Genomic DNA, 23,930 nt, shown 5'->3' on the forward strand with positions numbered 1-23,930 from the left:
TGTGGGGTATCGAATTTGTGTCTTCGGCGTGACGAGCGAGCGCTTTAACCACAAGGCTATCCCACCGCCCCTTGGTTTGAGAAAGTTACATGGGGATCTGTAATAGTTGGATGTTAACAAACTTTTTAAAGAAATCTTATCTTTATCTCTCATATGTATAATGATATGTCTACATACGAAATACATAAATAATTAACACTTGAAGATCCGGGGAGGAACAGGTCTTCAGCAACCCATACTTGCTGCAAAAGGCGACTATGCTTGTCGTAAGAGGCGACTAACGGGATCGGGTGGTCAGGCTCGCTGACTTGGTTGATGCATGTCCGCAAAAGGCGACTATGCTTGTCGTAAGAGGCGACTAACGGGGTCGGGTAGTCAGGCTCGCTGACTTGGTTGATGCATGTCATCGTATCCCAATTGCGTGGATCGATGCTTATGATATCAATCACTGGATTGTCTGGCCCAGACTCGATTATTTACAGACCGCCATCATATAGCTGTTATTGTTAGCTAGTATTTCTGTTGTTAAACATCAAACATAAATAATTATGAAAATAGTTTTTAAAACATTCCTAACTGTAAATTATTACACTGTTACAATTGTTATGTTTGTGCTAGTCGTGCACAATGATTTAAAGGGAGTTAAAATCTATGATGTGAATAATATATGTGTACATGCGATATGCGTAAAGGGGGCACAGGTGGCCCAGTCGTCTAAGGCGCCGCAATTCGCTGTGCAGAGTTGCGTCCCTTGGGAACTCCAGAAACCTATGATTGAGGGTTCGAATCCCGGTTCGCCGCAATTATGTTTCTAGGTTTGTCAGCACCATACCCGTGCTTGTGGGTTTCACCGAAGTGGTAAACGTCTGAGACCTGCATCACTTCGGGCTTTCCTCCCACATTAAGCTGACACGCCGCGATATAACTGGAATACTGTTAAAAGTGGCGCTAAACCCAACTCACTCACTCACACGATATGCGTACATCATTATGAAAATTATGAAAATAATTTTTAAAACAGTCCTTGCTGTAAATTATTACTCGAAACACGTTTGTCTTAGTCGGGCTCAGTGGTCAAAGGGAGTCATGCTCTGTCAAGGGGACAGGCGGGAAACACTGACACAGTTTCCGCGTGGCGAGATATTAGCATTTTTGTACATCGTTCACAGGAGTGAACATACAGTACCCTAAGCGACGTTAAAACATGGTACTTGTTGTTGCCCTGTCTGGCGCTCGACATTTTGGGGCTAAAACAAGGACTGGTCGGCTCGGAGTCAGTATACTGTGTGGGTGGGGTATTCATGTTAAACTGCGGCATGGTATCTCAGTGGGCTAGCACTATAAATCGGCATCAGTCCGGACTAGTACAAGCACACACACAAACACACACACACACACACACGTGCATGCACGTCGCTATATAAGCGCAATATTCTTGGACGCGACGTTAAACCCAATTTCACCTCACCTCACTCTGCACAGTAAATGGCGGCGACTTAGACGACTGGGCCACCCGTGCTCCCATGTTTTACAGAAATGCATCATTAACTTATGTGACACTGGAAGCGGACCAGGGTATGTTTCAACTTAAATTTATGGTTTTGTTTGGCGCAACTAGGTTTTCATGCCAATATGCACCTGGTGCATTTAAATCAAGTTCCTTAAATCGATTTAAATCGAGCACCGACTGTGTCTGAGTAGGGTATCCATGTTAAACTACGGCATAGTTTTCTCAAAGGACGTGCACTATAAAAGCGGCATTAGTACGGAATAGTACTACAAAGCATTATAACTTCCAATTTCCACTTTCTGAATCTGACCGTTCAAAATAAAACTAGAATACTGAAAATCGTAAATATTGCATATGCAATAACCGGCTTTCGGTTTTGTATCGGCTTTCACAGAGAAAAGACGCCGAAGACCCGGGTTTGATTTACATGCGTACAATGTGTGAAGCAATTTCTGAAGTCCCCCGTTGTGATGTTTCTGAAATATTGCTATAAGCGGCTTAAAACTATACTCACTTCATGGCGTCGGGTTCGTGTGCCGAAAACGAAGACAAAAATGTTCCAGTCATCCATACAGATTTCTATTTGTTTGGTTTGGTGTTTTTTTGTTTGTTTGTTGGTTGTTGCTTTTTTGCTTGTTTGTTTGTTTGGGGGGTGGGGGTGGGATGTTTGACGCCGCACTCAGCAATATTCCAGCTATATGATGGGGGTCTGTAAATAATCAAGTCTGGATCAGACAATAAAGTGACATCATGATCATTGATCCACGCATGCAAATGGGATACGATGACAAGCATCAACCAAGCATCAACCAAGGCATCGAGTCTGCCCAACCCGATCCCGTTTGTCGCCTCTCACGGCAAGCATGGGTTGCTGAATCTAACCCTTCTTCACTGTTAATCTAATGAATCAGCATTACATATATACAGCTTAAAGAATTGATTACCTGTCTCTCAACTATTGTACACAATGTTATTAAATATTATGTGACATATATCTATTATGTATTGTATTAATAATGTATTTGTTTCGCCGCTGAGATTCTTATGTTGCAAGGAAAATTCCCTCGGGATAGAAAATCTGTCTTATATCTTTCTTTCCTCAGTGACATTTAAAAGTTGCCATGATGAACAAGAGATATAGTTCGATGGAAATGCCATTGTAATAAAGAAGTCCAAAAAAACTATCGCCCTTGTTTATCTTATATTTTATGTTTCCCAGGAAGAAATAAACATTTTAGAACTCAAATGAATTATGTATTTTATGTCTATCGCACATCTTAAGGTTTGTTTTTACTTTTATATATATATATATATATATATATATATATATATATATATATATATATATATATATATATATATATGTATATATATATATATATATATATATATATATATATTACTCAAAAGAAGTTTAAGACATGACAGATTAAGTGTCGTAATATGAAAGACTAGGGTGGTCCTTATCTTCTTTTGAGTAGAATATATCGGAATTGCACTTATTTCTGCAGATGATCGAAACGAACGAATGTTAGTAAACATCTGCGGTTAATATGGCGGCACTCTAGAGTGAACACGGGAGTTTATAAACTATCCGTGAACACTACGCATTCATATCGTAATTTTCATTCATGGTTCGGCTTGGTATACGGGGCTGATAGTGACATCATACCTTCAATTTAAGCTTATTAGAGTAGACTCGCGGTCTATCTGGAGCAGGTAGAGACGGTACGTCTGTTACTATTGTAGAAAGTACGTGATCCCGTCTGTCAGTAGCAAAAATCGATTAAACAGAATGTGTGGTCCACAAACAGTAGCCGCCTAAGGGAGATAACCGCGGATGAACAATCAGCCACCCGTTTTTCCAGTTCGAGAAACCGGGTCAGCGAAGTACAGCAGGCAGTTTGGTGTGACGAGTTTTACGACACATACACTGTTTATGAGCTTGGGCATCTGTTATGGGGTTGTTGATTTATGTGTACAGTAATTTCACCAGGACTTGATATATGCAAGAGGGCGTTGCGTGTTATCTGATTGATTGTGTATATCGTTGCATATGAGGCTTGTAAATACACAGCGAATCTTCACACCGTTTTGGGCGACTTCTCAAAACATCAATGGAGTTTGTAACAACATATATTACACTTGCGAGTCTCCTGTTATTAGATTATTAGTATTTCTTCTTATATCTATTTATATCGAGTTTGGAGTTTAACAGTTTTGAATAGTTCAAACGTGCATGTATACCAGCGTACCAGCGTTAAGTATGCACAGGCATTCACAATACCAGGGAAACGCAAGGTGCATGCCAAGACACTATCGACAAGACGAGCCTAGTCATCGGGGCGTTTTCCAGTGCAAGGGACATTGTAATGTAAATCTACTTATCAACTTACTTCAACTACTGTATAAACACATTACCTTGTACCTACTCTCTTGTAACTACTGCCATGTCTATCTAGTCCCTGTTAATTGGATAATTGTAATCCTGTCACAACTGACTTCAATTATAGGTTTCTAATTAACGTTGACCTCATACACTATCCGTGAGTGTGTGTGTGTGTGTGTGCGTGCGTGCGTGCGTGCGTATGTGTATTTGTGTATCTGAGTGTGTGTTTGGGTGTATGTATGTCTATATGTCTATATGCTCGCCAGTGTGCGTGTGCGTGTGTGCGTGCGAGCGCTCGCCAGTGTGCGTATGTGCTTGCGTGCGAGCCCTCGCCAGTGTGCGCGTGCGTATATACGTGCGTGCGCTCGCCAGTGTGCGCGTGCGTGCGAGCGCTCGCCAGTGTGCGTGCGTATGTGCGTGCGAGCGCTCGCCAGTGTGCGTGTGTGCGCGTGCGTGCGTGCGAGCGCTCGCTAGTGTGCGTGCGCGTGTGTGTAGCGTTAGGTATGTATAATAGAGAAGTTGTTATCCCAAATAATATACCAACGATTGTTTCGAAAAACCGGCTCCATTTAAACATGCACTCAGAGAACCCATTTGTCAGCCGTTTAATCAGGAAGTCTTCGTCACGGAGTCCATATGCTTCAACGACGCTCTGGTTAACCCTTAAAATAGGCTTATCATTGGTTCAATGTCCGTCGTTAACGAGGCGGGAATTAAGTTACCGAATACGTGCATGAACACGTTGTTTGGTGACGATGTAAACTTGTACATCCAGATACATATTTATACATACAGTCAACTACGGTTATAACGAACTCAAAGGGACCACAAATTGTAGTTCGTTATAAGCATATATATAGCATATATACAGCATATTTACAGCAAATGACCGGGACCAAAAACAGTTCTTTATATCCGCCAGTTCGTTATAAGCGTGTTCGTTATAAACGTAGTTTACTGTATACATATTCACAATTTGCATCCATGTGGGGGAATCGTATTTGGGTCTTTAACCACGAGGCTATTCCACCAGGCTATAAGCGGGGTATAAAGAGACAATATGGAGCTTATTATCCGTGATCAAAGCAAAAGATAAGATAAATTGTGGTTATTTGATGAAATATGAAATCATATTGTAAAGTTTCGAAATTGTTTGTTTAAGATGTGTATATTTTGTGACGATCTTCAAAGAGTGGAATATATTACAGCCAGCTCATCGGCCTTGCTTGAGTCCAACGGTCCATAACTGCCGCCACATCAAGTGTAGACATTGCATGTGGCTGCGGAATATCTAAAATATTTATGACAGTGTGTGGGGTGATATCGACCTGCAATGTGACGGGAGTATACGGATGTATAGGTAACGGAGAACTCCGTGCACTTACGCCCAACCGGACGTCTTCCCACGTAACATGCATACACTGAGGAATTGCGCATCATGTGCGTATAGTTTAACAAAGGATGGGGGTGCATGGCGGATAGAGTTTACAATGGATGAGAGTGTATGACGGGTAGAGTATACAAAGAATGAGAGTGCATGACGGGTAGAGTATACAAAGGATGAGAGTGAATAACGGGTAGAGTATACAAAGGATGAGAGTGCATGACGGGTAGAGTATACAAAGGATGAGAGTGAATGACGGGTAGAGTATACAAAGGATGAGAGTGCATGACGGGTAGAGTATACAAAGGATGGGAGTGAATGACGGGTAGAGTATACAAAGGATGAGAGTGCATGACGGGTAGAGTATACAAAGGATGGGAGTGAATGACGGGTAGAGTATACAAAGGATGAGAGTGCATGACGGGTAGAGTATACAAAGGATGGGAGTGCATGACGTGTAGTGTATACAAAGGATGAGAGTGCATGACGGGTAGAGTTTACAAAGGATGGGAGTGCATGACGTGTAGTGTATACAAAGGATGGGAGTGCATGACGGGTAGAGTTTACAAAGGATGGGAGTGCATGACGTGTTGTGTATACAAAGGATGAGAGTGCATGACGTGTTGTGTATACAAAGGATGAAAGTGAATGACGGGTGGAGTATACAATGGATGAGAGTGAATGACGGGTAGAGTATACAAAGGATGGGAGTGCATGACGGGTAGTGTATACAAAGGATGGGAGTGCATGACGGGTAGTGTATACAAAGGATGGGAGTGCATGACGTGTTGTGTATACAAAGGATGGGAGTGCATGACGTGTTGTGTATACAAAGGATGAGAGTGCATGACGTGTTGTGTATACAAAGGATGGGAGTGCATGACGGGTAGAGTATACAAAGGATGAGAGTGAATGACGTGTTGTGTATACAAAGGATGGGAGTGCATGACGGGTAGAACATACAAAGGATGGGAGTGCATGACGTGTTGTGTATACAAAGGATGGGAGTGCATGACGTGTTGTGTATACAAAGGATGAGAGTGCATGACGTGTTGTGTATACAAAGGATGGGAGTGCATGACGGGTAGAGTATACAAAGGATGGGAGTGCATGACGTGTTGTGTATACAAAGGATGAGAGTGCATGACGGGTAGAACATACAAAGGATGGGAGTGCATGACGTGTTGTGTATACAAAGGATGGGAGTGCATGACGTGTTGTGTATACAAAGGATGGGAGTGCATGACGTGTTGTGTATACAAAGGATGAGAGTGCATGACGTGTTGTGTATACAAAGGATGGGAGTGCATGACGGGTAGAGTATACAAAGGATGGGAGTGCATGACGTGTTGTGTATACAAAGGATGGGAGTGCATGACGGGTAGAACATACAAAGGATGGGAGTGCATGACGTGTTGTGTATACAAAGGATGGGAGTGCATGACGTGTTGTGTATACAAAGGATGAGAGTGCATGACGGGTAGGGTATACAAAGGATGCGAGTGCATGACGAATAGAGTATACAAAGGATGGGAGTGCATGACGGGTAGAGTATACAAAGGATGCGAGTGAATGACGGGTGGAGTATACAAAGGATGAGAGTGCATGACGGGTAGAGTATACAAAGGATGCGAGTGCATGACGGGTAGAGTATACAAAGGATGGGAGTGCATGACGGGTAGAGTATACAAAGGATGGGAGTGCATGACGTGTTGTGTATACAAAGGATGGGAGTGCATGACGGGTACAACATACAAAGGATGGGAGTGCATGACGTGTTGTGTATACAAAGGATGGGAGTGCATGACGTGTTGTGTATACAAAGGATGGGAGTGCATGACGGGTAGAGTAAAACAAAGGATGCGAGTGCATGACGAGTAGAGTATACAAAGGATGGGAGTGAATGACGGGTGGAGTATACAAAGGATGAGAGCGCATGACGGGTAGAGTATACAAAGGATGTGAGTACATGACGGGTAGAGTATACCAAAGGATGTGAGTGCATGACGGGTAGAGTATAACAAAGGATGTGAGTGCATGACGGGTAGAGTATAACAAAGGATGTGAGTACATGACGGGTAGAGTATACCAAAGGATGTGAGTGCATGACGGGTGGAGTATAACAAAGGATGGGAGTGCATGACGGGTAGAGTATAACAAAGGATGTGAGTACATGACGGGTAGAGTATACAAAGGATGGGAGTGCATGACGGGTAGAGTTTACAAAGGATGAGAGTGAATGACGGGTGGAGTATACAAAGGATGTGAGTGCATGACGGGTAGTGTATACAAAGGATGGGAGTGCATGACGGGTGGAGTATACAAAGGATGGGAGTGCATGACGGGTAGAGTTTACAAAGGATGAGAGTGCATGACGGGTAGAGTATACAAAGGATGGGAGTGCATGACGGGTAGAGTATACAAAGGATGAGAGTGCATGACGGGTGGAGTATACAAAGGATGGGAGTGCGTGACGGGTAGAGTATACAAAGGATGAGAGTGTATGACGGGTAGAGTATACAAAGGATGAGAGTGCATGACGGGTAGAGTATACAAAGGATGAGAGTGCATGACGGGTAGAGTTTACAAAGGATGAGAGTGCATGACGGGTAGAGTATACAAAGGATGGGAGTGCATGACGTGTTGTGTATACAAAGGATGGGAGTGAATGACGGGTGGAGTATACAAAGGATGGGAGTGCATGACGGGTAGAGTTTACAAAGGATGAGAGTGCATGACGGGTAGAGTATACAAAGGATGAGAGTGCATGACGGGTGGAGTATACAAAGGATGGGAGTGCGTGACGGGTAGAGTTTACAAAGGATGAGAGTGCATGACGGGTAGAGTATACAAAGGTTGTGAGTGCATGACGGGTAGAGTATAACAAAGGATGTGAGTGCATGACGGGTAAAGTTCTCAAAGGTAGGCAGTGCATGACGGGTGGAGTATCACAAAGGAAAGGAGTGCATGACGGGTGGAGTATAACAAAGGATGTGAGTGCATGACGGGTATAGAGTTCACAAAGAAAAAGGAGTGCAGGGCGGGTAGAGTATCACAAAGGAAAGGAGTGCATGACGGGTAGAGTATCACAAAGGAAAGGAGTGCATGACGGGTAGAGTATAACAGTGGAAGTGAGTGCAGGACGGGTAGAGTTTACAAAGGATTGGAGTGCATGACGGGTGTGAAATGTTTCTTTAAGCCGCGTCAGCAATACTCTAGATATTCGCGGCTCGAAAAACAAAATCGGTTCATAAAAGAACATAGTATAAAAATGATGACGAAGATCTTCAGTCCATTATCACAGTCAACAGTAAAATGTGACATTCAAAATTTAAAATCTAAATCTGTTCATAAAATTTGCTTTCCTTCAAATATGCTAAAATTAAGTTAGAAACGATTTGAAACGTTCAGAAATAGTTTCAACAGTATGAAAACGTTGACGAATTAGTGCAAAATCCACACATTCCAAAAATGTGCTTCGAACACTATGACAAAGAATACACTGAGGAGGATCCTCTCCCTTTATTGAAAAAGAATGAGTAAAACGGCTGTGTCCAACGCGACATCTTCAGATCACAGCTACATCCCGACGGCTTAGTCCAGTTGATATGATACAGCTTGGATTCGAACCATCGACCGTCCGCACACCGCGATATAGGCGCTTCATCCGTCACGCCTCAGGCCCGGGTTCGATTCCCAAACGGGTACAATGTGTGAAGCCTTTTAGTGTGTAACCCGCTGCGATATGTTTGAACTAATGCTAAAACAGCTGTGTAGCCTACTCGCTCACTCTATAAATCACATATGTTCAAAACACTGAATGAATGGATATGCCCCATGCAAGTTGTGTAAATGTACCGTACCCGACCAAAATAATTGCTAGACATGTATCATCTATTTTTCGCAGTTATGAAAATGTGTATATATGATATATATAAATATGGGTGTATATATATCGCTGGTTGGTCAGTCAGCAAACAGCAGATATGTCATGAGGGTGCCCCATCCGGCTGAATCCGGAATAACATCGAATTTTTCACTCCTTGTCTCATCTGCTCACTCAGCCTCCGCCCGGAGAGCGGAAGGTCCGGGGTTCGATCCCCGACCGCGTCATACAAAAAGACGTTAAAACATGGTACTTGTTGTTACCCTGTCTGGCGCTCGGCATTAAGGGGCTAAAACAAGGACTGGTCGGCTCGAAGTCAGTATACTGTGTCTGAGTGCATGGGGTATTCATGTTAAACTGCGGCACGGTATCTCAGTGAGCTAGCACTATAAATCGGCATCAGTCCGGACTAGTACAAGCAGCCACACAGACACACACGTACATGCACGTATATAAGTGCAATAATCTCGGACGCGACGTTAAACCCCATTTCACCTCACCTCACACCATCTGCTCACTCCTGAATACCGCATACTAATTAACACAAATCTCACTTTATGAAGGTAGAATGTCGATTACAGACGAAACCTAGACTGTCTTACACACCCTGATACAAATATATCAACTACTGCCTATGCAAGTCTATAATGTTTGGCAAGTCTAGATTTCTGCAGTATCTGAAAATGAAGAGAGTCTCTGGGCTCCTTTTTATTAATATTTATAAAGAAATTTAACAACTGTTTTTTTTCTGTACGACATGTTCATTTCAGAGACTAGATGTTAGTCTAAGTAGAAACCCTATAGTACACCGTACCAAATACGATTTATTTGTGTCCCGCCAACCATACCACTCTGTTGAATGCCGAATACCCTGTAAACCCCCTTCCCCCCAAAAAAAACCACACACACACACACACACACACACACACACACACACACACACCCCACCCCACCCCACCCCACCCCACCCTCCTCATACAGGAATTCTCTATATAGCTTCACCATGTTGATCTGGCATGAAATCGAAAGTTTTGCCCCTCGGAAACAATGCCAAATATATTATATAATACTCACACAAATCTTTATTGACCCAGGGGCATTATTCACAGAGAACTGTTTACTTGCAGATGTAGGCGTTCATTTTCCCCATAATTATTTTTAGGCATTAAAGGTATCTTTTTGCTGAGTACATCCTCTCTAAAAAATAACATTTAAGTCATTAAGATTTGAAAATAATGTTTTCTTACAGAAGTCGAGTTGTAATTATTGGCACCCTGAAAGTCACCACTCTTACAAACTTAATATATGCTTAAATATCCTACAGCTGTATGAATACATGAGAAATAAGACACGGTGTGTTATGGTGCTGTTATGGTATACAATAACGCATTAAGTATAATGTAGGGCCCCGCGTTGTTCCCGGTCGTTGTCATGGAATGCGAGGTAAACCGGCAACTAATAATCTCAGACTGGGCTGCTACCACGCACCTGTGAGAATCATGTCCAAGCGTGCTTCCAAAATATATCCTCTACCAAAATAAGTCTGTAATAGTACGTCATAAACCTAGTTCTGTGCATACTGAGCGCTTAAGCGACCCGGATCGGTTCATAAGCAAATCTGAGCTCTGTTTTGCTTATTTGACAGGTGGATACACAAGTTAATCACATAGCTTGAATGAGTTTCATCGCTAACGCGTAGTAATACATTCACCTCCGGTCTCGAGAACTATTTTCAGCATAGGCGGGCGCAGCCATTTTGTTTGTTCTACAGGGATATTATTGCCGTCAATCCTGTGTAATCAACGCTTTTAAAATGTCATCCAATGCCACAGAATCGTCTACCGAAAGGGAAGATTCTGTTTATGAGGCTAAGCTAGCCGAACAAGCCGAAAGATACGATGGTTGGTATTACTGAGTGAAATATATTTCACGAATAATGTGTAGACCTGTGTAATGGTTGATGCATATATGCTACATACATTCAAGGCCAAGTCTCTCACTGCCTATGCATGGTTTGATATGTGGTCATGTACTGTCGATTGACAAGCGAAATGTTCAATGTATTTTATCGTTCTAATTTTGCCATGCATTCCTTTATCAATAACCAGTGTAAATATCACTGAATCGACACATGCATGTTTGGTGCAGTGACCATGGTTATGAGGCTTGAGAGACGCCATTTTGTTATGACTCAGATATACAAGGATGGTATTGCATGTCGTGTACTCCTCCTTTAGTGTATCAGATCTCAAATAAAGTGTTTGCTACTGTAGCGTTAGTCTTAAGAGATTGAATTATCTTTGTCGGTGATGTGACATGTGTCCTTACTTGCAGTTATAAGTGTCTCTTCTCAGCAGTTCCGGTTGGGGACACTCCTAAAACATTGAGCCACGATAGGGAATATATCTTGGGAATACGTACAAGATATCTGTTAAATGCATTCTTTCAACGCTCGAAATGAATTCTTGCATTCAAAACTGAAGCTTTTGCGAATGTATTACTAATATTTAAGCGCTCTTTATCCAATATGTCCTGAATTGTACGTACCAGTTTAGACTTGACAGTTCATAAATTAGAATCGGAGCTGAAGGTTCCTCTCATAATTTAGCAATTTCCTGTTTAGTTTTCCAAGTTAAATGTTGATTGTATTGCTTCCCCCGTATTTGTGGGGGTTTTTCTTGTTGATTCTGCCTGAGAATTTGGGTGATGTTTGACGGAAATATTCCTGTCTGTAACCCCAGCTTCAAATTATAAGTTAAGAGTAATCCTAAATGTAACTCACCATGCACATAATAGTTTCATACCTCTAGCCAGAGGTTATGATTTTTAGAAATTTTGAGGCAGTGGTAACAAGAGATAGTTTTACCTACTTGACTATCCAAGACAGAGTAGGTGTTTGTCTTCACTTTATTATCACAAATGCAAATTCTTCAGTGAATCCAGGGTATTTATCATTCTAACATTTAGATTTTATCTTCTGGCTAATTGATACCACCAAATAGATTACCTGTCAGTTTATGCTCAAATTGGTAATGCTTACCTATGTATTTGCTTCGCTCTGAAAGAACCAACTTCTCATGGCCCTCCTGCAGACAATTTGTCATTCTATCCAGAATCTGTTTGATTTGATATTCTTGGAAATGTTCAATGTTCCCTTCAAACACTATTCATGACTCGATATTGTATAACTTTCACAAGTCTAAGACTTGTGGAAGCTTCAAACTTGGCACCAACATTGCTAAGGGAATCAGATTCCATCTGTCCTCGAGGGATCTGCCATATCCTTCATTATAGCTCAGGGATTTACCTAGACCTACTCAAGAGGCCAATATTCAGCCCTTGATTGAAGCAGATGTCCATAAATTCCCAAATTGGCATTAATAACTTGCCAATTCATATTATTGATTTTAATGCTAATTTCATTGCTTCGTAGAGGTGACTTGCATTTCATTTGACAACAGGACCAATAAACGAGGAGTCTTCAGTTTAGTTTTGCATTTTGACTTTCAGGAAGTCCTAATTTTGGACAAAATAATTATGTTTTAGCTTCTTCTTTTCTCCCAATTTGTCTGCAAAGGGCAGTCAAATTGGAATCCTGTTGCCTGTAGTGGAAGCAATATTTTACTTTTGATAGTATTTGAGTTCAAGTAGGATTGGTTAACTAACCCATACACTGCTGAACCATGGTGATTCCAGGTTAGAATTGGTCCCTAGCTGCCTATGCTGGTTGCAAGAGACAACATAATAGGATTGCCTATGTGGATTGTTGCTCATAGAAGAGATCACTTGGTTGTCTGGTCCAGTCTTGATTATTTACAGGACGTCATGTTCGGCCAAGCCAAAGATTGCAAATTATTTATGACACTCCAATCATGCTGACCATCGTGAAAGTCCAAACAGAAGTGTGACTCATCAGAACAGACGACAACTGACTGGCATTCTGAGTGACATGGTCTCCAGCCAACCAGACTTGAATGATGATGCACAGAGTCTCCTAGGCCAATAATTTCACTGTTTGTTAAAACTGCTACCCCTTTGCAAATTTCTTTGTCATTTGGGTTGTCAAAATGTAAAACCAATTTACCTTTTAACAGTATCTATCCTACAGTCAACCATTGATACTATGAGTAGCTTTTAAATACTGAAATCTTGATGTTGTGATGTTAGTTTGTTCCTAAAACGGGGGCACTGGTGGCCCAGTCGTCAAGGCGCCCCGATTCTCTGTGCAGAGTTGCATCCCTTGGGCACACCAGAAACATACAATTGTGGGTTTGAATCCTGGTTTACCCCGATGAGGTTTCTAGGTTTGTCAGCACCATACCCGTGCTAGTGGGTTTCGCCGAAGTGAAAAACGTAGGAGACCTGCATCACTTCGGGCTTTCCTCCCACATTAAGCTGGAAGACTGTTAAAAGCGGCGTTAAACCGGGGCTAGTAGCAGTTCAACGTTCCCCATTGTTTTAACATTACAAGGGCATTTTACTCTACCCCTGGCTAGAAAAGCTTTTGAGTTCAGTTCTAACCCTGCATGTACTTTGAAACATCAAGCAGGCGGTCAGGTAGCCTTGTGGTTAAAGCGTTTGCTCGTCAGGCGGAAGACCCGGGTTAAATTCCCAACATGGCTACAATGAGTGAAGCCAAGTTCTGGTGTCCCCTGCTGTGATATTGCTCGAATATTGCTAAAATCGGCATAAAACTATACTCACTCACTCACTTTTTCGCTGAAACATCAATCTAAGGGGTTGCTGCCAGGATCTGCTGACTTGGTTCACTTAAAATGGTAGATTTCCCCTCTTAATCATAAACAGCATCATACCTGTGGTTACAGTAGTAAATGACTATTGCAACCAGGTTAGAAATTAATTTAGGCGTCAAAAATGATCTGAAGCATCTTTGCAGGGTTTTAGATATTCATTTCTGTGACATTGACTGTCATCGAAAATGTCCTTTTGCCATTTGTCTGTAGCAAAATCACTGGGTTGCTGTGACCATGTTGAACATGTAATTCCTTCCCAATTCTTATTTTTATTCATAGTGTGGTACTATTTTAAAAGGGTTTTATTTTGAAGATGTTAAACTAAAAGGCTACAAATCATTTCTTCATGATATATCAATCCACAACACCAAAATCTGAGGACATCCCATTACAGGTCATGACAGAATGACCTTCCGCGAACTTGACTGACCAATGTAAATAAATATGTGTGTAACTAATTAGATCTGTTTGTTGAACTGATATTGTAGTTGATTGCATTAGCAATGACCAAACTCTTTGGGGTATTCAGTAACAATCTCCCAGGTAAACATTAGGGCTGTTAGGATTCACTCGTGTATTCAGTGAATTGAACCATATCCCTTTATGAATTTAATTTTTTATTCATAAATTTGCGAACTTCAGTATGGATTTGTTGACATGGTATTTCCTGTGTTACGTGCTCACGGTAATGTCTTTCCATTGGGGGGGGAACTTGTTAATTAGTGTATAATGCGCACCCCTTTCTACACAGCTGTGTTTTTTGGAAAAAAAAGGTGCGCACCATACTCAAGAAAATACGGTAAACCTTGGTTTTGAAACATTTGGTGCAATCGACACAAACGTCACTGACCCACTTTTACAAACGTCATAAGAACAAACCAGATGACGTCACTATTGAACATGTCACCTAACAATATGAGGGCATTATCAAGTTACAGTGGCCAGCTCATTTCTGATAACATGCGGGTGGTTTAATGATAATTCTATCCGTTTTAGCTAACACTGTCAACATGGTCAAACCATGTCAAATAAGTTATTTTGTTATTGTTTCACTGAATATAATAAATAATACATCAACTGATGATCTGTTACTGTATTTGTGAATAAATATTCATATTCGTTACCATATATTTGCCTCCTAGCTAATTTGTTGCAGTCCTAGTAAATGTAAATTTCAATAAAATACTGATGATCCCTACTAGCATGTTTGCCAGTTGTGATTTAACAGTCTTCTGAAAGCCAAAAAACTGTATTAATAGATTAGAGATGCCAGCCATTATGCTTTTGGCATGATAATTAAGCTTTTAAGCTTAAACTTAAGCTATTAATATTATGTATAAAATATCACGGAGAGCAAATTGTTAATGTACCGATCATGTGAAGCATTCTAGAGGGATCTAAACCGATATTTCTTAGGAACTCGAAACACAACATTGTCTTTCTGCAATACAGTAATATTGTCAAATGATAAATTTTACGAATGTGTGGAGATTTGACCATGTGTTTTGGCATGAATGCAGTGTTTCCAATACCATTTGATGTTACCTCGCTAAAGTAACATGTTTGGGGGGTCTTCTCCTCACACAACGGCTTGGAATTAAATGGTTTCGTAAGCGATGTATGATTTATCATTACCAAAGTTACACAAAATACAGCATCTTGGCATGGTACGCTTTACATGACTCTTTTTCACATGAAATTGTTGTTTGTTTGTTTTACCCCATTGATTTGGTTGGAAACTCCTGTATTCCACTAACATCAATTGTCCAAAATAAACTGCCCTTGAAAGGGCATTTAGTATCAAGGAAATTGTACATTTGTCAAGACTTTGAGAGGAACTTGCTAATACTCTTTTCATATTTTTACAAATTCATTTGATCAATGGTAGTACCGTCTCAATAATTGAAATGCCCTGTCTACTCACATCTCATCTGATAAAACATTTTCTTGACAGAGATGGTGTATTCCATGAAGAAAGTGGCCAAGATGAATTGTGAGCTGACAGTTGAAGAGCGGAACCTTCTGTCAGTTGCCTACAAAAATGTCATTGGAGCTCGGCGGGCTTCATGGAGGATAATCAGCAGCATGGAGCAGAAGGAGAACCCTGATGGACAAAAGTCTGAAGACAAGAAAGAATTAATTACTGAATATAGGACTGGGGTAAGTGGGAAGTGAAGAGACGATATCATTAGTTTATTTACGTTAATTGTTTTGTATGGAGTCTGTTACATCTTTTTGAAGTGTTCTTGACATCATTTTCACTGAACTTCATATTTCGGCAATGCAAACAATGTTCATGCACTGTAGTATGAACCCAGTGAAGATCCGGTTTACAATGGTCCTCAGCATCCAAATCTTGTAAGAGGCGACTATGACCAAAAGTTTATTGGACGTGACTGAGTGCCTTGATCATAGACTGTGATAGAAAACTTTGGATCAGTCTATTGTCAGAAATTGAATGAAAATGGTTTGGGGGCTAGTATTTAATCTAAGTGAGCATTAGAAATGCAAAAAGTATAAATATGAACTCAATCATACCTCTAATTTAGGGAGAGGGCAGCCTGTTATAAGAAACTTGTACCCTTTTCCCTGTTCACTTCTTGTGAGTAAATACATTTAGAACAAATCATATCAATTGATTTGCCATTTTAGATAAAACTTTTAGCTCTTCATCTTTGCAACAGCCTTTTGCTTTGCAAATCTTTTGTGATTACAGTTTGGATAGTTATGGGTTGTATGCATGCATCATAGTTTCAGAAATAAGCGACTCGTTGTTTATTGTACAATAAAACACTGCAGAAGAATAAACCATTCAGGGCAAGTGTAAACACACAAGTCATTTATTTCTTATATGAGATGTCAACAATTTGTACAGCCTCTTCAAGGATATAAATAAAATGTAGAAAATAATGCTTTGAAAATATTTACCCGAATTTAAACATCTTAAATAATGATGATTCCCTGAATACAAACCAACCCCAGCAATGTCAGACAAGTTCATATTATGGACAGGGGTGTAGCTTTGGTATTTTCCAAATATTATCACAATTTTCATGTTGATTATCTGCAGCGTTAGAAATTGGCACACTTTCCAAACTGACCAATAGTAAAGGTATCCTAAGGACTAGTAGAAAATGGCCCATTTTAAGGGTTTTGCTATATGTTATCATTATATGGACTAGTGGGCAAAAACTGTTAGTTTTTTAACCCTGAATCTTTACCTTATTTCCCAATGCCAATTGTCATATCTCCTACTTTTGGATGCGATTGTTCGGCCATTGTGTTTTCCTGCATTGCCCAGCTACATCTATGGTGAACGACTCACTTGGAGGAAGAGTTGTCCCTTGAAAATAAAGATTCATCTCACTGATCAGTGAAAAGAAATTCAGTTAAACAAATAAATTGGACATATCTGAAGAATATGACTGCATGAACAAGCATGGGAGTATGCCACGTTGAATGGCTGTATACATAACGGGGTGGGGGGTCTATCATTGCTTATTTCCTTAGCTACTGCGACTGAGAAACAGTTCTGAGCAATGCAAGATCTCTGAAGGATTCGCATGTAGCATTATCAGAAGATTACTCCATGGCAGTCAGATCTAAAAGAAAGAAGTCTATAATGGATTTTGAGTGGGCCAAGGGGAGAAGTAGTCATCTCAAGCTTGACAAGTTTGTGTTTGAACTTGGAGAAATTGTGTCATGGGACCCTGAAACTTGACTCAGCCTCATTTTCTCGCTGATTCTCACTCAGGAAGAGTTATCTCCCTCTTGAACTGGAACATCCATGGACTATACAACAAATTCGCTAGCAACGAATATATAAAATTTTGCCTGCTCTATGATACCATGATTTTCTTCAGAAGTATGGAGGAACAGTAATAAGGATTCAATTGAAAATTCCTTTCCCAATCACACTTGTTACCTGAATCACAAGACATGATGATGACAGAGGCAGTGTTGATACCCAGGGTACAGACAGATTGTATCACACAAGTATATTTGACATAGTGATTACATTTGTTGTATGTAACTCACAATTCATGGGATTGGGCAGGGCTATCATTCTCGGATTTGTGTTCATTTACCCGGAATACCTGTCAGTTGCAAGTGACACCCGTAATATTAAAGTGAAACCGAACTTAAATCACAACATGGAGATGCAGTTATCCTTATAAGTGGTGACTCTGATGCTTGAACTGGTCATCTCATGGACTATGCCATTTCTGGGTATCATGAATACTAGCCCGAAACTAGGTGATGCTGGAGATATGGCAGACATGTTCGAAACACTACACTCATCTAGAGATAAAGAGATTAATACCTTTGGCAAGTAATTCACAAATGGTCGAAGATGCATTTCATGATGTTCGCCAAAAACATTTAAAAAATCGACATTCACAAAATAACTTCTTAAATCATTTCTTACAATGCAGTAATCTGTCTCGTTTTATGTCTTAGTCAGATTATATTAGGAATTCTTTAATTTTGCAGAGTTTTTTTCTATAGTAGCATTATTTTGCTGCAACTCTTGTTTTTAGTATTGTCAAAATTGGCATTTTATGTGTGTGGGCCAAAGGCCTTTCTACTTAAAGAGAATAATTGAACCCAATGGACACTTTCCTCTACAAAATTACCTGGTCGAATTTTTGTCATCAAGATACAAGCACATGGTTTATCATGAAATAAACAATGCTTCGTTTTTCTTTTTCTATGTAATTTATGCATAGCTATCTTATGTTTCCATATATTTCTGATCAGGCCTAACAGAAAATATAGCGAGCAATTTCATGGAATTCTTCACACAAAGTGGTAGTATCAAATTTTTGAAACACTCCCATCTGATTACAAGTAAATATTTCCTGTGAGATGTTTCGACCAACTTGGATTGTAAAAGAAAATCACTTTTCTTTCAATTTCCAACATTACTTCAGTGGCATATTCATAAATGCCAAACTGGTAGATGATCCATGTGCTGAGATTTCATTGTTTTAATGATTTTGTTACCCCCTTATTTTTCAGATTGAGAAAGAGTTGAAAGAGATTTGTAATGAAGTACTGGATGTATTGGATGGTTTCCTGATACCATCAGCAAGTACAGGAGAATCCAGAGTTTTCTACTATAAAATGTAAGTGTTTTCCAGAGCGCAACTTTGATCATCCAGTAAACTGTTTATCATCCTGGGGGCACAGGTGTCCCAGTCGCCTAAAGAGCTGCAATTCACTGTCCAGATTTGCATCCCTCAGGTGTGCCTGAAACCTATGAACATGGGTTTTGAATCCTGATTTTACCCTGATAGTTTGTCGCACCATACCCATGCTTGGGGATTTTACCAAAATGATAAATGTCTAATACCTGCTTCACTTCGGGCTTTCCTCCCACATGAAACTGACATGCCACTTTCACACAACTAAGCAGTCACTTTGCACTCTTTATGGGTAATATATGTGAAATGTATTATGGTATGTGTAATTTTTTTTCGAAAGCTTAGATAGAAACAATATTTTAATGAATATTGGCATCAATTTGTTAAAACAAATAATCATTTCAGTATGCTATCACCCATGTTTATCCATTTTTTTAGGATTATCCAATTTCATAACATTCTTGCCGAAAAAGACGACAATGCTTGTCGTAAGAGGCGACTAACAGGATTGGGTGGTTTGGCTCGCTGACTTGGTTGAAGCACGTCGTCGATCCCAATTGCGTGGATCGATGCACATGATATCAATCACTGGACTGTCTGGTCCAGACTTGATTATTTACAGACTGCAGTCGGGGGCATGGATGGCCCAGTTATCTAAGGCGCCGTGATTCGCTGTGCAGAGTTGTGTCCCTTGGACCTATAATTGTGTGTTCGAATCCCGGTTCGCCCCGATTATGTTTCTAGGTTTGTCAGCACCATACCCGTGCTAAACTTCTGAGACCTGCATCACTTTGGGCCTTCCTCCCACATGAAGCTGACACGCCGTGATATAGCTGGAATACTGTTAAAAGCAGCATTAAACCCAACTCACTCATTCACTACACACCGCCATCATATAGCTGGAATGTTGCTGAGTGCGGCTTAAAACAACAATCCAACCAACCAACCAACCAACCAATCCAATTTTGTAGCCTTATATGTCAGAAAAACACTTTGTACCATTTATTAAATGGATGTAGACACATTGTATCAATATTTTGAACGAAGCTCTTTTCCCATCCTAGTGGTCAGTGTTCGCTCATCATGCCGAAGACCTGGGTTCGATTCCCCACATGGGTACAATGTATAAAGCCCATTTCTGGTGTCTCCTGTCGTGATATTGCTGGAATATTGCTAAAAGCGGTTTTAAAACATTCTCTCTTTCACTCTCAATACATTGATTGATATTTCAATTACACAGGGCTGAGCTATGATTCACCATGTTCACAAAACATTTTTGCATTTGCAGGAAGGGTGACTATTATAGGTACTTAGCAGAATTTGCCACAGGAAATGACAGGAAAGAAGCTGCTGAGAACAGTTTGGTGGCATACAAAGCTGCAAGTGATATTGCCATGACGGAGCTGGCACCAACACATCCCATCCGACTTGGTCTGGCCCTTAACTTCTCAGTATTTTACTATGAGATCCTCAACTCACCTGATCGAGCATGTAGACTTGCAAAGGCTGCTTTTGACGATGCCATTGCAGAGCTGGATACATTGTCAGAAGAGAGCTATAAAGATTCAACATTGATAATGCAGTTACTAAGGGACAACCTTACACTCTGGACATCGGATATGCAGACTGAAGGTAAATCCACTGTTGATGTGTTCTACAATGGGGCAAGTTATTGTACAAAATAGCTAATAACAATTTTCCTACAGCAGTGTGGAGGCTTTCAGATTTTGCTAGGATAACCTGTTATTGCTGTCTGGGTTTTGGTGTGTCCCTTCAGAACATCTCCTATTTAGTCCTCAGGAATCTTTGGACATGCCCATTACTTTTCATTACCAAATGAACTCCCTTTTTCATTCCTGAAAATGAGTAGGTAGGTAAATGTGTTGATACATCGAATCATGGCACCACTTAGAATTGATATTTAAAAAATCATCATTTTTATTGTTTAGAAAATTTGTTTTTATTTAGGACGCTTGTATTCCCTTTATGGTTATTATTTCAAATAAATTTGATCCTTGACCTAACCCATTTTCTAGACGAGTCACATGAGCAGCAGGTCCCTTTCACTATATTTTTGGCCTTTTATTTGGCTAATTTTGCATGAATCCTTGTAAAATTTGATGTCCAGTATATCTGTACTTTAAACCTTGAGTCATCTAGCCCGAACGTGTCCTGCATATTATTTATTAAGATCATTTTTAACTCATTGCTCATGACTTACCGCGATAGGTGAACCTAGATGCAGACTTGATTGTGAAATGGGAAATTCTCCAGACCAATATACCTTATTTGTATGGTACATCATACAGTATGCTGGTATGGGGACTGTCTTATCCAGAATTGTCCCTGCAAATCATAATCCCTGCCTCTAGCATAACATACTTTCCTGAATTCACATGATTAAACCTTAACTGCATTTTTTGTGTTGTTAATTAGGGGGTTGTCTTTGTCCTTCAGGTGAAGATTCGCAGAAAGATCAGCTCCAGGACGTGGAGGGAGAGGATGGATCGTAAAGGCTGGTTGTACTTAGCACTCTGAAATTGACATTATTTGTAATTTTCCTATCGAAATGCTAAATGTTATGACCTGGCCCTTGAAATACAGTCTGCAGCATCCTCTTGTCACAGCCATTGGCCATGGCAAGCTGTTCTTGAGACTTCATCTACATTCAAGACAAACTACTTCACCCAGTTGACAGCCTTAGTCATTGTGTGCACAGTTGCACATAATTTATTTGTCTAGTTGCATGTAACATCAACTTTGATAAGTTGTATATTCCATCATCAGTAAGGTACTCAGCATTTCAGCTAACTCAGAAATGTAGATAGAAACTCTTATGTGATATGACATAGCTTATGCTAATCTGTTACCACCATGTAATAGTAACCTTTATTTATCAGTACTGGACCATATACCAAACATCAGTAATTGACAGGTTCCTGTGATATGTCAATGATCCTGTTGCTTTTTTCGAGAAACTTATTTATTATGAAAAGAACAATAACCAAATTTCTAATTGACAGTGTGCCCACATTACATGTCACCAAAGACTTGTTCAGTATCTTTTGTTAAGGTATATTATGGGGAGATGGATGCTACCTGAAGCTTTAAAGTTGAACCCTTGCCATTTCTCTACTGCTTAATAGGTGTCATGGCCACTGAAAGTGACAAGGGGGGTGGAACATTCTACCCAATAAACATGTCTGCCTAAATCTGTGTTAAGTATCATGGATTTATTCGACTGAGTGTGGACTGACTCTTTGCCAGTGTGACATCCTGGACTTTCTCTGTGGACCAAGGTATGAGTCTTTCATTGGGAGTCGATAGAGTCAACTTACTCAAGTGTGGAATACTGCGATCAACCTGACCTTACAATTCCAGTGTTCTTGGATCTGATGGAAGATTTCCAATCGAATGTGATTTTAGCCAAAACAAAAAAAACATAAACGGTAGAGCTGCAGAACTATTGTCATCTTTCTGATGGAGCACCACTTTTCAGTGATATAACAAGTTTTAATGCTGTTGTACAATGTGAGGATTTTCAGACATAATTGTGTAATCATGTTTTGTCTGTAATGTCCAACAATATGATGTAAGTATGGTACAGGTTGGATCCAATCTGTCAAGATTGTTTTGTAGTCATCAACTCGTGTAGTAAATGTTTGTTTTTCCTTCTTTTTTTAAAAAATGTTAAGTTATGATTGAAGCAGTTATTTTGCACTCATTAATGTAACTAGCAGTGTGAGCATCAAACTGTGTCAGGTTTTTTTTTCTTAGAACTAAAATGATTCTTCCTTTTTCTCGACTTAGCTTTTGCCTTCTGGCCACCACGGCCGATGTGTCTGTATCTTTGTCCCTTTCTGTATGTTACTGAACACAACCACAGTTCAACTTTATATATGACTTAGGTAGCCGCCGCCTTGTTGCTGCCGCAGCCAGCCCGTCTTGTGTTGTGATCACAGTTAGTTCTTGCTGTCACAATGATATCCATGTCTAGTGGGCAAGAAATATTCTAGGAAAAATGTAACAACTTTATAAACTGATGTCATGCTTTTATCATTAATTAAAGTATATTCAAGTGTAGAATATTCTTGTTGTTGTTTATTGAGTTTAGAACCTGCATGCTTGTCAATCTTGAGAAAATCTGACCTTACTATGGCAACACAAAGATCTGAGGACATCCCATTACAGGTAATGTCAGAACAACCGTTCACAAACTTAGATCGACCTATTACATGAAATCAACTTTTGCCAATCAGAAAGTAGCTTTCTCGACCAATACTACATGACTTTCAAAATTGTGACTTCCTGTGAAAAATATTTCGACAGTCTTCAATTCAAAATTTGAAAATTAAGCATAAGAAAATTCTGAAATGTCTGACAGATGACTGAGATTGTATGGCAGTGCTTCCCATGAGCTATGGAAAATCTTTTGTCTTTCAAATGTTTATCCCTTTGAAGCGAGAGATCATGTCTTTGTTTTGGAATTGGTCATACAGCACACAACTGTCATTGGGAAAGGCCTATGAGAACCTTTTCGCGGATGCATGATTAGAAAACACATTTGGACTTCCTCTTTCCCCGTTGTCTTAAGCTACGTTCTGATTTGTCGGTTGAATGACCTGTAATGAGATGTCCTCAGATCTTTGTGTGGTGGTAGCAAAGGTTGATTTGGACCTCAAGAAGAGGAGAAAGGTGCCTGAAATAGCTACTTTCAGAATTCAATTTCTGAGAAATGGTTTGTTATTCACTTGACCGTTTTGTAGAAAATTTCTTGAAATAAAACTATCTGGGAAAAATACAGGCAAAGGCTAGTCCCCTGGTTGCGGATCTATAATAAATTGTTGAGAGCCAACAGTG

The 23,930-nt window shown here is 40.2% G+C and overlaps 1 protein-coding gene across 1 annotated transcript; it reads left to right on the plus strand.

Annotated features, from left to right (window-relative positions):
• The first annotated feature begins 10,886 nt into the window (after positions 1-10,886).
• Positions 10,887-23,156, plus strand: LOC139456485 (14-3-3 protein epsilon-like). Its single transcript, XM_071238220.1, has 5 exons — positions 10,887-11,070; positions 15,878-16,083; positions 18,946-19,052; positions 20,359-20,702; positions 21,528-23,156. Exons 1-5 carry the CDS (start codon positions 10,983-10,985, stop codon positions 21,581-21,583), a joined length of 801 nt encoding a protein of 266 aa, XP_071094321.1. The 5' UTR covers positions 10,887-10,982; the 3' UTR covers positions 21,584-23,156.
• Positions 23,157-23,930: the final 774 nt, after the last annotated feature.

Source organism: Haliotis cracherodii, unplaced genomic scaffold, assembly GCF_022045235.1.
Source record: "Haliotis cracherodii isolate W230 unplaced genomic scaffold, xgHalCrac1.p SCAF_11, whole genome shotgun sequence".
NCBI classification, from domain to species: domain Eukaryota; kingdom Metazoa; phylum Mollusca; class Gastropoda; order Lepetellida; family Haliotidae; genus Haliotis; species Haliotis cracherodii.